This window comes from Hypanus sabinus, chromosome 19, assembly GCF_030144855.1.
Source record: "Hypanus sabinus isolate sHypSab1 chromosome 19, sHypSab1.hap1, whole genome shotgun sequence".
Classification (NCBI taxonomy): domain Eukaryota; kingdom Metazoa; phylum Chordata; class Chondrichthyes; order Myliobatiformes; family Dasyatidae; genus Hypanus; species Hypanus sabinus.
The window spans coordinates 56,177,399-56,193,363 of record NC_082724.1 but is presented as its reverse complement, the minus strand read 5'-3'; the positions used below and the strand labels follow the sequence as shown (position 1 = coordinate 56,193,363).

Below are 15,965 nucleotides of genomic sequence, written 5' to 3'. Positions count from 1 at the left end.
GTCAGTATCCTGGCAAAAGCTACACCATGAAGACAAAAGAACACTCCAAGCAACTCTGTGAAACGGTTATTGAAAACTGCAAGTCAGGAGAATGATACAAGAAAATTTCTAAGTCACTTGGGGTACAGTTAAGTCAATCATCAAGAAATGGAAAGATTATGTCACAGCTGTAAATCTGCCAACAGCAGGCCGTCCTCAAAAACTGAGTGACCATGCAAGAAGGGAGGGAGCTAGTGAGGGAGGCCACCAAGAGGGGTTACAAGCCTCAGTGGCTGAGATGGGAGAGACTGCACATTGCCCGGGTGTTTAACCAGTCGCAGCTTTATGGGGGAGTGGCAAAGAGAAAGCTGCTGTTCAAAGAAAACTCAAATGAAATCTCAGCGAGAGATTCCTAGAAGGCATGTAGGAGACTCTGGCCAGCAGGAAGTGTTTCTATGGAGACTCTGGCCAGCAGGAAGTGGTTCTGTGGAGATTCTAGCCAGCAGGAAGTGGTTCTATGGAGACTCTGGCCAGCTGGAAGTGGTTCTATGGAGACTCTGGCCAGCAGGAAGTGGTTCTATGGAGACTCTGGCCAGCAGGAAGTGGTTCTGTGGAGACTCGAGCCAGCAGGAAGTGGTTCTATGGAGACTCTGGCCAGCTGGAAGTGGTTCTATGGAGACTCTGGCCAGCAGGAAGTGGTTCTATGGAGACTCTGGCCAGCTGGAAGTGGTTCTATGGAGACTCTGGCCAGCAGGAAGTGGTTCTGTGGAGACTCGAGCCAGCAGGAAGTGGTTCTATGGAGACTCTGGCCAGCTGGAAGTGGTTCTATGGAGACTCTGGCCAGCTGGAAGTGGTTCTATGGAGACTCTGGCCAGCTGGAAGTGGTTCTATGGAGACTCTAGCCAGCAGGAAGTGGTTCTATGGAGACTCTGGCCAGCTGGAAGTGGTTCTATGGAGACTCTGGCCAGCAGGAAGTGGTTCTATGGAGACTCTGGCAAGCAGGAAGTGGTTCTATGGAGACTCTGGCCAGCTGGATGTGGTTCTATGGTCTGATGGAACTAAAACTGAGCTTTTTGGCCGTCAGACTAAACTCTGTGTTTGATGTAAGCCCAACACCGCACATCATCAAAAACAACATTCCTACCGTAAATCATGGTGGTGCCTGCATCAGGCTGTGGGGATGTTTCACTGCAGCAGGCCCTGGATGGCTGCCATGATTCAATGTTATAAAGCAATAAAACATGAACACCTCCAAGGAGGGGTGAATACTTGTTACAGGCATTGTATGATAGGTATGTGTTAATAGTACTTCATTTCTCATATACCTCAGTGACATATATGTACTTTGATAATAAGTTTACCCTGACTTTGAAAAATAGGAAAAATAGCTGATATATTTCCTTGATGGTAAAACTAACTCCAAGTCATGTTGGACAGAGAAAGGAGGGGACGTTGGGAGGAAGCTGTCTCAGGACACGATAAAGCCAGAGGTCATCTCTCATTGTCTTCTCTCATCCACATTCAAGAAGGGGCCCAACTGATGAATATGTCTGCAGAATAGGCTGGTTCCTGCTTGTTAGCGATGAAAGGGATTTGATTCGGTTTTCAACCGATGCCCTTTCCTGAGACCCAACTGAAAGACAAACAAACAGTGCAAGTTTTTCTTGAAACCACGGTTGTATTATAATAGGCAGGCACTCAGGGAGAAGAGGGGGAAGGAAGAGGCGGAGAGGTGAAGTCGAGCAGTGCATCCCCACAGGAAGAGCTGGAAATCCATGTTCCTGTTCCCAAGGGTTTGCAAACAGAACAGAACAGAGGAAGGGAAATGACTTGGCAGGTCGTGGTGATAGCAGGAATGTAAAGTTGCGTCGATCCAGTCTAAGGGGAAGGGTCTGAGAGAGTCGACATTTGCCATTTTACTCTGCCCCCAAGTAAATTCGGTGTGCTCCCGCCCCATCACTGTCCCCTAGCTCATGATGCTGAGCTTCCAACCCTGTGGTCTTCACTGACCCAGACCCACCCCGACTGTGGACAAAGCCCCCTTTGTCACTCTGCAGGTGAGGTCTCCTACCTGGCAGTAAGCAACTTCAATTGTACAAAAATGAAGAATAGCGAACACTGGCAATAGAAGATTGAATCCACAACATTGTAATCCTTTAATCAATTGTTAATATTCCTGACAGGTATCCTCCCCCCACCGTACACCCTGTTCTCAATCCCTCCATTGCCTTCAAATCTCTCATGAAATCTGTCAGAATATCTGTTTCGACCACCTGTGCGACAAGGCGTCTCCCTGCTCTCACTAGCCCTAAATCCTCAAACCCTGTGGGGAGACCTTCTTCAGAAGCACTGTGGGTTTCAGCATCACCTTTGCAAGGCAGCCTCGCCTGCAAAATCCAGGTCTTGGAGTATGAAAATTTAAAAGACATCAGAACATTTGGCATGGCGTGCAGTCCAAGCTAGAGTCAGTGCCGCCCCCTTGTGTTCACTCGGCAGAAGACAAGTTTTACTTTGTTAGAATGCTGCAACATTCATAGACGCATGGTCTTGGACTATTTTTTTATGTGACTGTATTTTACTGATATTTTATATGTACCTTGTGGTGTGTGTGACTGTTGGTGCTGAGTTTTGCCCCTTGGCCCCAGAGTAACGCTGTTCTGTTTGGCTGTAATCGTGGGTATTCATGTAGGGTTGAATGACAATTGAACTTGAATTTAAGGGCTAAAGCTATGGGAGTAGTTGGCCTGTTGCCACATGATAGAGAATGTAGGGAAGAATGTTGCCATGGGACCTGTCATTGCATCATTTCCCTCGGGTAAGTGATTGGCCTCTCGGCTACTCCCCGTTGAAGGAAGGTCAGCGAGTCCCTGGTGGGCACTTCAAAGCTAACAACAAAATCAAAAATTCAACATTACATCTAAAAACTGGGGAGACATTGCCCTCAATAGATACTCCTGGAGGAAATCTGTTCAAGATGGAGCTGCACTAAATGAGAGTGACTGCTGCTGTACCGCAGAGGACAAGGGGAAGCTGCCAGAGGGGAGACTGAACAACCAGCCACCACAGCTTACTCTTCCCCACACTGTACCAGAGGACCCACCAACAGACAGTGCACACTACCACTACTGGAAGGACACAGTTAGAACAGCAGCTGTTCATCACTAGATTTCTTCTCTCCTAGCCATTAGCAGCTTCCTTATTAAAATTACCATTCAGTGCAGCGTGCTTCCATTTTCTAAAGAGGTCTCTTATTTATGAAATATCTTCTAAGACTCTGGATATTCACTAGGGCTTGCCTGCAAACTTTCTGTAACTTCAGTAAATAGTTCAATCAGGTTAATCAGACATAAAATTACCTTTAACTATTCCCATATTCAAATGCTTCAAGTAGTTTCTCAACACTATTACAACATAGAACTCCTCAGGCCCATTGGCCCACGGTGTGTACTGACCTTATAACCTACTTGAAAAGTTCGAAGTAAGTTTATTATCAAAGTACATATATATATCACCATATATAATCATAGGATTCATTTCCCCGTGGGCATACTCAATAAATCCATAATAGAATAACTACCAAAATAGAGTCAATGAAAGACTTGGGAGTTCAACCAATGTGCAAAGGACAACAAACTGTGCAAATACAAAAAAAGAATTAATAATAATAGTAAGTAAGCAATAAGTATCGAGAACATGAGATGAAGAGTCATTCAAAGTGAGTCGATAGGTTGCAGGAACAGTTCAGTGATTGGGTGAGTGAAGTTATCCCTACTGGTTCAGGAGTCTGATGGCTGATTGTTCCTGAACTTGCTGGTGTGGGTCCTGAGTCTGCTGTACCACCTTCTTGAAGGCAGCAGTGAGAAAGTACCATGCCCTTGGCGGTGGGGATCCCTGATGATGGATTCTGCTTTCCTGAGACAGCGCTCCATGTAGATATGCTCAGCGGTGGTGAGGGCTTCACCCGTGACGGACTGGGCTGTATCCACTACTTTTTGTAGGACATTGGTGTTTCCATACCAGACTATGATGCAACCAGTCAATATACTCTCCACTGCACATTTAGTCAAAGTTTTAGACAGTCAAGCTAAATGTTCAGGAACTTATATGTAGAGGCGTTGTGTGCTTTCTTGGTAATTGTGCTAACGTGCTGGACACAGGACAGATCCTCTGAAATGATAACACTGAGGAATTTAAAGTTACTGTCCCTTTCCACTTCTGATCCCTTGAGGAGGACTGGCTCATAGATCTCTAGTTTTCCTCTGCTGAAGTCGATAATCAGCTCCTTGGTCTTGCTGACATTGAGTGAGAAGTTGTTATTCTCGCACCACTCAGACAGATTTCATGTGCTGACTCATTGCAAAGATGCTCTCAAGTCAACTTCAGGGATGGAAATCACAGAAGCACTGGGAGTTTATAGGTGCCTCCATGTTTTGACAGTCAAACCACCTTGTTGTCACCTATGTCATTTGGTTTTGCTTTGTAGGAGGTGATAACATTCGAGCTATGACTCAGCTGTTGAGCATCCTTCAGACTTTGTAGTTTGGTCCATGTGCTTGTCCAAGAGTTTCTTAAATGCCCATAATTTATCTGCCTCTATAGCCACCCCGACAGTGCAATCCCCACACTCACCACTGTTTCTGACATCCCTCAATCACCTTAAAGTTATGCCCCCTTGTATTAGCTATTTCCATCCTGGGAAAAGGCCTCTGACTATCCACATTGTCTGCAGTACTCTGCAAAAGTCTTAAGCACATATTGCATATATAGCTAGGATACCTAAGACTTTTGCACAGTACTCTAGTAATTTTATGTATTGCCCTGTACTGCTGCCGCAAAAAAACAAATTTCATGACATACGTGAATGATGATAGAACTTGGTTCTGATATGGGTCTGTATTGTGGACTGAGAGTGGGAAGGGGGCAGGGAGAGGGGAATCATGGTTGGGAAAAGGAAGAGGGAGAGGGGAGGGAGCAGGAAGCACCAGAGAGACGTTCTGTGATGATCAATAAACCAATTGTTTGGAATCAAATGAACTTGCCTGGTGTCTCGGGGCTGGATGTGTCTGCACCTGTGTAACCCCCTGTCCCTGGCACTCCTTCCTTGCCACTTATCGCACACCCTTCCCCCAGCGCTCCATCCTCAACATTCCTAACATCCCTTGCTCCCGCCAGATCTACAAACTCGCCCTCTGCTTCATGGTGACAAACACATGTCTATCTATACCATCTATCTATATACATGTCCCTGACTTCTGCCTGTTATCATCTTGTACCTCTCTATCAAGTCACCCCTCATTATCATTCACTGCGGAGAAAAAGACCCTAGCCTGCTCAACATTTCCTCACGAGGCATGCTCTCCGATCTGAACAGCATCCTAGTAAACCTCTTCGGCACCCTCTCTAAAGCTCCCACATCCTTCCTGTATGGAAGTGACCAGAAAAGAACACAATATTCCAATGTTCGATGAGCTGGCTATTCATTGCCAAATTTATCCTGAGATAATAACATTTTCATTCCTCTAATCTTTGGGTCCCACTTCAGTACTTGAGAAGATTAAAGACTGTGGTCAGACTCTAAGCAGTCTAAGATCTACAATCTACTTTAAAAAGCATACCTTGCTGAGCTGTGGGAGCAATATACTGTGGAAAAAGCATGCTGTCTATTCATGAATAGTGATTCAAAATTGATCAATGGAAGAAGGCTCCATAACCATTTTCATCTCTAACGATGGCTAAGATTGACTTTATGAGAATAAAGCACCTACAGCCAAGTCTGGCCTTAGTCAGTCTCTCTAAACCGAGCCAGTCTGAATCTCAGGCTGGCCATTCTCTGTCATTATAGGTTCAAAGGTCCAACTCAATGTCAGAGAAGTGTATACAACATACATCCTGAAATGCTTTTTCTTTGCAACCATCCACAAAAACAGAGGAGTGATAGTCAACTGTTGGAACACCAAAGCTCCCCCCCCCCAGCTCCCCTCCCCCTCGTGCATAAGCGGCAGCAAGCAACAATTCCCCTTCCCCCCACCAGCAAGAAAAAGCATCAGCACCCACCATCGAGCACTCCAAGTGTGAGCAAAGCAACAGCACAGACACAGACTTGCAGTACCCCAAAGATTACTCGGTCACCAGGTATCCACCTAGTAAGGGAGAAGAAGGTGCGTCCGTTTTCCCAGCGAGCTGGGGAGACATAACAAACAACTCACTGATTTACCATGTTAAAAGCCCGTTATGTGGCTTTTTCCGAGCTCTGTGCCTGAAGATCTCAAAGATCTCGGGTCTCTGGGCGCACAGCCGTAGATATTCCGACTCCCCCGGTGACACAAGGATTTCCTGCCGTGGCACCGACCCTCGATCCGCCCGCCTCCAGCGCCCCGAGATCCTCGGCTTCTGAATCTGAGCCGGACTCTTAGGCCGAGCCTTTGGTGTGCTGAACAATGGCCAGTTATGAAACCCTAAGAACGGGTCCCATTCCCGCAAAGAACCGAAATCAGCGTGTAACTCCAGATCAGGGTCTTCAAAAGAACTCAGAAAGGGAAATCTAGAGAGATTAAAGATGGAAATAGAGCTGCTTCTGAAGATGCAAGCAAAGGAGTCACCCTTTAGTGCCATCATCACTCCGCTCCGGCTCCAGAATGTAAATAATACTTGCCCATGGTCAAGTGTTGCCTGAGTCTTGCTGTATACATGCATGGGCTTTTTCACCTGCTGAGGACCTGTGAATGGAATTGACCATGTTGCGATCCTTAATGAACATCGCCATTTCTAATCTTATGATGGAAGGAAGATCTCTCATGAAGCAGTTGAAGATGATTGGGCCCAGCATGCTCCTCTGAGGAACCCTGGGACTGGGTTACTTCATCTCCAACACCCACAACCATCTTCCTTGTGCGTGCCTTGGCAGTATTTCCCTTCGAGACCCATTGGCCAGTTTTAGGTCTCAGGGAGGACTCACATAGCCCAGGAAGGTTGTAAGCTGGGAATCGGTGAGCAGGTTCCTGGTGAGCTGGTACTACGAGGTAGCACCTTCCTTCAACCTGCTGATCATTAAGATGGATTGGGTAGGAATGAATCTGAATCAGGTTTATTATCACCGGCATGTGTCGTGAAATTTGTTAACTTAGCAGCAGTGCAATACATAATATAGAAGAAGAAAAATAATAAATGAATAAGTAAATCAATTACAGTATGCATATATTAAATAGATTAAAAATCATGCAAAAATGGAAATGTATTTTAAAAGTGAGGTAATGTTCACGGGTTTGTGTCCATTTAAGAATCGGATGGCAGAGGGGAAGAAGCTGTTCCTGAATGGCTGAGTATATACCTTCAGGCTTTTGTACCTCCTACCTGATGGTAACAGTGAGAAAAGGGCATGCCCTGGGTGCTGGAGGTTCTTAATAATGGACGCTGCCTTTCTGAGACTAAAGTGCTAGATTTGCTTTGTGCCCTGCTTTTGGTGGATGGGGACCTATTGGGCAATTCTCCACAACTCTCCTAGGCACCAGTGAAGTGACTTGACTTACTGTTCTCGGTTGGTTAGAGCCACGGATAGTTTGGGCGCCCATATGTTTGGTATTGTAGCTGGGCCACGGCCCTGACTCACCCAATGCTGTCAGATTCAGTGTTCACTGGGATAATCTTACAGTGTGTGTTTGTACGTTAAGAACACGGGCTGGCTTTGTGGGTGCTGTGTATTTCCTCAGTCAATTTGCTGGTAAGGGCACTTTGCCCACTCTTTGTAGCTTGCCTGTCGGATTACATGGAGGTGCAAGGGACTGCAGATACAATCTATAGCAACAGTTGATCAACACCAGGTGGAGTGGTGGGTGGTGGTGAGGAATTGTCAATGTCTTGGGTCCAGACCCTATCTTGTGCTGCTCAACTTGTTGAATCTTCAGCAGATTATTGTGGAGAGAGACTCTCTTTCTGAATATTCTACTGAATTTACATGGGGTGGTGCCCAACTGCCTGAGCAATTCCAATTTCTACTTCAGATTGCAAGTGTCCAATATCTTGTTTCATGACTGCAGGAAATCTTATGTCACCAAATTGTACTGTGTGTCAGAGAACAGTGATGAACCAGTGATAATTCTACTTCAAGTTAAAACTTTGTATGCTGTTAAAATGGAAGCATCTGCAGCAAAATGTGTAATGCATGTAATTAGAACATAGAAACTACAATGTTCTGCCAATCTTTGAACCTACTCTAGCCTTTGTGCCACATCTGAAGTCTTTTCCTTCAGGCAGTTAATCTGATTGACCATTCTGGTTACCGCCCCCCCCCCCCCTCAATCCTCTGGCTATCACCCACAATCACTGCACTGTAAACACTTTAAACTGCTTTTTATAATGCTGTTTACATTGTAAATTCATGCTGCTATTTATCCACATTTTATCCCGTATCCATCCTTTAACCTCTAACTTTATTTTTTATATAATTCTTTATTCTTTATCATTGTTGAATGATGCTTTTGATGCATGCCGTGCCAATAGACCAGAAGTCATAGGGACATAAGGCATGGCTGATTTATTCCAGGAAAGATACTGGCATGGGTAAAGCAGTGGCTGATTGGCAGGAGGTAAAGAGTGGGAATAAAGGGGGCCTTTTCTGGTTGGCTGCCTGTGACTAGTGGTGTTCCACAGGGGTCTGTGTTAGGACCACTTCTTTTTATGCTGCATGTCAGTGATTTGATTGATGAAATTGATGGCTTTGTGGCCAAGACTGCGGACAATACAAAGATAGATATTGAGGAAGCAGAGAGGCTACAGAAGGACTTAAACAGATTGGGAGAATGGGCAAAGAAGTGGCAGATGGAATAGTGGCAGGAAGTGCATGGCCATGCATTTGGCAGAAAAAGATAAAAGCCAGAGTCCAAATGGGGAGAAAATTCAAAAATTTGAGGTGTAAGGGACTTGGGAATCCTTGTGCGGGACTCCCTAAAGATTAATTTGCAGGTTGAATCAGTGGTGAGGAAGGCAATGTTAACATTCCCTTCAAGAGGACTTGAATATAAAGGTAAGGTTGTAAAGCTGAGGCTGTACAAGGCACTGGTGAGGCCTCACTTGAAAAATTGTGAGCAGTTTTGGCCCCTTATTTAAGAAAGGAGAGGGTTGAGAGGAGATTCACAAGAATGATATTCCGTGAATGAAAGGGTTATCATGTGAGCAGTGATTCAAGGCTTTTGGCCACTCAGTGGAATCTAGCAGAATGAGGAGGGGTCTCATTGAAACTTATCACATGTTGGAAGGCTGAAACAAAGTGGATGAGAGGACACAGCCTCAAAATAGAGGGAACAGAGATAAGGAGGAAGTTGTTCAGCCAGCATGTGGTGAATATGTGGAATTTGTTGCCACAGGAGGCTGTGGAGTCCCAGTCATTGGGTGCTTTTAAGACCGAGGTTGATAGGTTCATGATGAGTTAGGGCTTGACAGGTTATGGTGAGAAGGTAGAAGAATGGATTGAGAGGAAAATGGAAGTGTGGAAGACACTAGCAGCATGCCTGATGTTGTAGTGTGTGAAGGAAGAGAAGTGGGCACAGTTACTATTACAAGAGAGAAGGTGCTCAAAAAGCTCAAAAAACCTAAAGGTACATCAGTCACCCGGACCAGATGATCTGCACCGTAATGTTCTGAAAGAGGTAGTGTTAGAGATTATGGTTGCATTAGAAATGATCTTTCAAAAATTATTGGACTCTGGCATGGTACCAGAGGACTGGAAAATTGCAAAAGTTATTCCACTCTTTAAAAAAGGAGGGAGGCAGTAGAAAGGAAATTATAGACCAGTTAGCCTGACCTCAGAGGTTGGGAAGATGTTAGAGTCAGTTGTTAAGGATGAGGTGATGGGGTATGTGGTGACACAGGACAAGATGGTACAAAGTCATCATGGTTTCTGTCAGGGAAAATCCTGCCTGACAAACCTGTTGGAATTCTTTGAGGAGATTACAGGTAGGATAGATAAAGGGGATGTAGTGGATGTTGTATATTTGGATTTCCAGAAGCCTTTGACAAGGTGCCACACATGAGGCTGCTTACCAAGTTAAGAGCCCATGGTATTACAGGAGAGTTACTAACGTGGTTGGAGCATTGGCTGATTGGTAGGAGGCAGCAAGTGAGAATAAAACGAGCCTTTTCTGGTTGGCTGCCAGTGACTAATGGTGTTCTGCAGGAGTCGGTGTTGGGACCACTTCTTTTTATAACTATATATCAATGATTTAGATGATGGAATGGATGGCTTTGTCATCACGTTTACAGACAATATGAAGATTGGTGGAGGGGCAGGTAGTGTTGAGGAAACAAGTAGGATGCAGAAGAACTTGGACAGATTATGAGAATGGGCAAGAAAGTGGCAAATGAAATACAATGTTGGAAAATGCCTGGTCATGCACTTTGTTAGTAGAAATAAATGTGCAGACTATTTTCTAAATGGGGAGAAAATCCAGGAATCTGAGATGCAGAGGGACTTGGGAGTCCTTGTGCAAAACACCCTGAAGAATCAACTTGCAAGTTGAGTTGGTGGTGAGGAAGGTAAATGCCTTGTTAGCATTCATTTCAAGAGGTCTAGAATACAAGACAGGGATGTGATGCTGAGGCTTTATAAGGCACTGGTGAGGCCTCACCTTGAGTATTGTGAACAATTTTGGGCCCCTCATCTTAGAAAAGTTGTGCTGACATTGGAGAGGGTCTGAAGGAGGTTCACAAGAATGATTCCAGGAATTGAAAGGGTTATCATACGAGGAACATTTTATGGCTCTGGGTCTGTACTCGCTGGAATTTAGAAGGATGAGGGGACATTTCATTGAAACTTGAATGTTGAAAGGTCTAGACAGAGTAGATGTGGAAAGGATGTTTCCCATGATGAGAGAGTCAAGGACAAGAGGGCACAGTCTCAGGATAAAGGGGCACCTTTTCTAAACAGAGATGTGGAGAAATTTCTTTAGCCAAAGGGTGGTGAATTTGTTGCCACTTGCAGGTGTGGAGGCCAGGTCATTGAGTGTATTTAAGGAAGATATTGATGTGTTCTTGATTGGACATGGCATCAAAGGTTATAGGAAGAAGACCAGGAACTGGGGTTGAGGAGGAGAAAAAGGAAGGATCAGCCATGATTGAATGGCGGAGCAGACTCGATGGGCCAGATGAATAATTCTGCTCCTATGTCTTTTGGATCAGCCATGATCAAATGGTAGAGCAGACTCAATGGGCTGAATGGCCTAATTCTGCTGCTGTGTCTTGTGCTATTATTTATCACCCCTCTCCATACACCACAGCGAATTCCTAATACACGTAAATGTATATTGCTAATAAAGTTGAACTTTATCCTTGAATCTAACCCTTCCCTTCTATATAATCCTTTTCTCTGTCATCCATGTGCCTATCCAAGAGTTTCTTAAATGTCCCAAATTTGCCTTTATTACCATATCTGGCAGGGCATTCCATGCACGCACATAAAAGACAGGGATTTGACATTCACCCTATACTTTTCTCCATTCACCTTCGATAATGTCCCCTCAGCTTTGCTCTAAGCACTGTGCTCTGTCCTCCACTTTCAGGATGAGATGACGAGTGCCCTCGCCACAATGAGAGTTGACTATGACCAGGTGACAATCAAGGACTTGGATAAAACCAGCAACCCGCTGCTGAACAAGAGGCGGAAGAAGCAGATTTCATCGGCGCGTTCGTCTTCAGCGATTTGCAGCAACCAGTGAGCAGCAGGCCACAGGACTGGGAATGGGCAGCAGAGCTGGCAAGGACCCAAAGGCTACTAACGCTCCACCTGAACTGTAACTCACACCGCCAGAGGCAAAGTTTCCCAACAATAAAGAGGATGTTTGTACTGATGGAGCAGACACAGGAGGACGCAGCTTACTCGAAAATGCCCCGACCCTTTACTGCTCCGTTGCATCTTTTATTACCAACAGTATTTGACTTGGTATTTTAATTTGGTTCTAACTTTGTAATCACATTGAAAGTCAAAAAAAAAAATTGCAGATTTTGGAAATCTGAAAAGCAGAAGATGCTGAAAATAATCAGCAGGTCAGGCAGCATTTGTGGGAAGAGAATAAGCTTTTAGGCTGGTACTTACGGAGAAGAAAGGGGTCCACAGATGTATCCTGGGCCGTTGAGCTTTAACAGCATGTTCTGTTTATGATTTGTGGTGATGTTGTTTGTTCATCAGCTCTAAAGTAAGTGGAGCTCCACATACTCAGTAAATGTCTGGACTCTTGAGTGCACAGAGAGATCGTTAAGCTCCCTGAAGGAGGCTACTCGTCAATAGGATGGTAAAGAAGGTGCTTGGCAAACTTGCCTTCACCAATGAGGGCACTGAATATAAGAGTCAGGGAGTTGTCTAAAACTTTGGTTGGACTGTATTTGGAGAATTGGGTGAAGTTCTGGTTGGCCCTTTACATGAAGGAGGTTGATTCATTAGAGAGTGTGCCAAAGAGGTTCACCAGGATGCTGGCTGCATTAGAGAGCATTAGCTACAGGGAGGGTTCGGACAAACCTGCGTTGTTTTCTCTGGAGTGTTGGAGGCTGAAGGGACACCTGATAGAGGTTTATAAAATTATGAGAGGAATAGAGAGGGTAAGTAGACAGTGTGCTTTATCCCAAGGGTGGAAACATCAAATCTTAGAAGGCATAGTTTAAGATGGGGAGGGGGGCATTTAAAAGAGATGTATGGGGCTAGTTTTGTTTTTACGCAGAGAGTGGTGGGTGAGCTGCCAGGCTGGAGGTGGCAACAGACAGGATGGTGGCTTGTAAGAGGCTGTTATGCAGAATAGGAACAGACAGGGATGTGGATCATGTGCAGGCGGGTTTTATTTGGCATCACGGTCGGTACAGACATTATTTGTTACTGTGCAGCACTGTTCTGGGGGGATCCTTGAGATGCGTTTGCCATGAGGTACAAAAATAAACCTTTTAAACCTCCAGCTCAGTCACATCTCTGGGATGTGGTCATGAGCCACCTTCTTCAGGAGGCTGGAGAAGCCGAGTCGACATCGCTTCCAGGCTGGCACAGGAGGATCTGGGCAGAGTCTTCACTCAGAGAGGAGCAGGCCAAAACAGGCAGGCTGGTGAAACGGAGGGGTCAAAAGCACAAAACCAATGTCGAGTTGAAATTTCTACTGACTCTCTCCGTTAAAAAAAATGGCCCTCCTCCTCTGTGGTGACCCATGGATTTCATGAATAGTCGTTGTATCTGAACTGTGTGCTAAGTAAACTTACCAGCTGTTTATTGAAGGACGAGGTTTGTATTTGAATTAAGGTCACAATTTGCGTAGGAGAGATGGAAATCCTCCATGTAAATCAAGCTTTTAAGATGTCCCAACATATTTTACATTTACTAACTTGCTTTTGTTACAATACAAGAAAAAAGCATAAGATTGTATGAAAATGCAGAGAGACTGTCTGGATTCTTTTTGTCTAATACTGCAGTTTCCAGGGTAAGTACTGGCTGGGTTGTTGCGGAATTATTTGGAAGAGTTTAACTCCACTTGAGAAAGCAGAACTGACCTCAGCTGACCAACATCGGCATGGGGCCAGGCTCCTGCGACCCAGTTCATTCTAATGGAACAGCCGGCTTGGGGAGAGAGCAGGAAATAAACATGGCCACTGTTCTGAGTGAAGTCGAGTGGGACGCCGTCTGGGTTTTAAGTAGCAAAGATGACCATATGCAAATAACCTGGCTCCCATGACTCACTGCTGAACAAAATGAAATTTCAAAAGCCTCACTGTACAACCGGTGAGTTGAAATGGCCTGTGGGGGGGAAGCGTATAGCAGCACTGCCTGAGAGTGGAATGGCCATCTTGAATTTCCCTATAAATAAACCCTTCTCGGTCAAACCATGGGGAAAACACGATGGAGCTGCAGATTAAAACTAGGGTCAAAACAAAAGTGAAAATACTGTTCCTTGGCCAGTTTGGGTGCCAGTCACATGCACACATTTCCATTTACATAGGTCTGTCATTGTCAAACGCCAGTAGATAAAGCCCTGGATTACAATAGTTCAAAGATTGTAACAATGTTTAACAGGATATCCTTGTGGTTGAGGGAAGGGTGTTGAGTTCTGGGAATGGGGTGGGGACACATTTTAAGTGAAGAATAATCATGAACATGGACTGGGCTGAATAATCCAACAATTTATAATTACAAAGTAATTTTTAGCAACCAAGTAGCGCCTGCCTGCGGGACAAACTCGCTGATATCTGCTCAAGGTCAACTTCCACTGCCACATCTCAACAGTGGATGGAATTGAAACTGTGCAAAGCTCTACCGCCCAGCTGACAGGTCAACTAATGCCAGCTCTGAGGGCTTTGGCAGTAAGGATTGCTGAAGTAGGCTGAAACCTTTCACCTCATTGAGTTGGGTTGATCGGCATTAGATTTGGGTCAGTTGGCCCCAATCTTTCACCAGGCAGTGAACAGGCTGCCTTTTTTTCTGTGGTGGTTAGGGAGAGGGGACACGAATGTTGGTTACGAGTAAAGAAAGAACCAAAATCCTTCACAACATCTTCTTAACACTGTTACCGTTTAGATCGACTTTTCATTCGTTCTCACTCTTCCAGTATTGGATTTGCACGCCGCTGGTTCCTGAGCTGAACATTGCAAAGAGTGCTGTCTGCCGGAACCACCTTTACAATGGGTAAGAGCAACCTTCACCTGGTCCCGTGCACGTCCATCCAGTCACTGTTCTCTCATTCTGTACCTCCCCGGTACCTGACACTGTCAGCTCTGAAAGTGAGAGTCAGTCCCCAGCTCACTTCCCCACCTCTGCCTCTCCCGTATCCATTACTGGGTGAATAGCAACTCCCTCAAGCTAGCTATGTAATTAAGGTTGAAAGAGTACAGGGAAAATCTACAAGGTTATTGCCAGGACTGGAGGACCTAAGTTATAAGGAAAGTACTATTCAATCTTTGTTTCTTGGAATGTAGAAGACTGAGGGGAGATTTGATGGAGGTATTCAACATTTTAGGGGTATATATAGGATAAATGCAAGTAGGCTTTTTCCATTGAGTTTGGGTGGGACTACAACTGGAGGACATGGGTTAAGATTGAAAGGTGAAAAGGGGAAACTTTTTCACTCAGAGTCGTGAGAGTGTGGAGTGAGCTAGCAGTGCAGGTGTTGTATGCAAGCTTGATTTCAATGTTTAAAAGAAGTTCAGACAAGTAGATGGATGATAGGGGTAGGGAGGGCAATGGTCCAGCTACAGGACAATGAAAGTAGGCATTTTCAATGGTTTGGCATGGATTAGATTGGCTGAAGGGTCTGTTTCTATGCTTTTTTTTTGTATGACTACAACTTTAAAAACCTCTGGACTACAGATCCAGGTCTAGCTTACCCACTCCTGCGACGAGCCCATCTCCGTTCCTGTTCATGTGTTACCCCTTTATCACCTATTTCAGTACTATCACTCAGGCCTTGTCGGGTTTGAAATGGTTTGCCGAAATTGCAGGCCATCGAGCATGCTTGTGAGCCCTCATTTGTACCAGCCTGTCTACCCACCCCCTCCTCACTCAATCCTCGCACTGTTCATCCAATTCTCAACCCCCTCCACTATCTTGCCTCTCCTGATTCTGTCACCCTATCCCCACTAGAACAGAAGAAGAACAGCTCCCATTCGGACCTCTTGATGATCCGCTGTGCATATTCTAGGCTTTACATTTAGATCAATTTTCTTTCCTCCTTTAAATCTGCCTCTTTTGTGAAGTTGGTCCTAAAATTTTCCTCGTGTTTCGGCGCTGATGAACGGTGGGAGACCTGAAATGTTCCCTGTGCACAGATACTGCCCTGACCTACAGGTTTCCTGACCCTGGTGTGTGCATTTGGAAAACACATTACTTGTACGTCTTGAGCCTACATACAAAAGTACACAACCAAACTCCTGGCTCGAAGCCATCACCTGATGCTGTGTGCGTGCTGCCTGCACATTCTCCCCCGACTGTGGGGGTTTCCTCCCAGTGCTCCTGTCCCTCCTTGTATGTGCAG

General features: G+C 45.2%; 1 protein-coding gene across 1 annotated transcript in view; it reads left to right on the top strand.

The window, feature by feature from the left end:
- LOC132377943 (MAP kinase-activated protein kinase 2-like) overlaps positions 1–13,386 on the top strand; it is a 157,359-nt gene extending 143,973 nt beyond the window's left edge. Inside the window, exon 10 of the mRNA XM_059944449.1 lies at positions 11,529–13,386. Coding sequence (XP_059800432.1) covers positions 11,529–11,684 — 156 coding nt within the window. The 3' untranslated portion in view covers positions 11,685–13,386. The remainder of the gene's footprint in view (positions 1–11,528) is intronic.
- Positions 13,387–15,965: the final 2,579 nt, after the last annotated feature.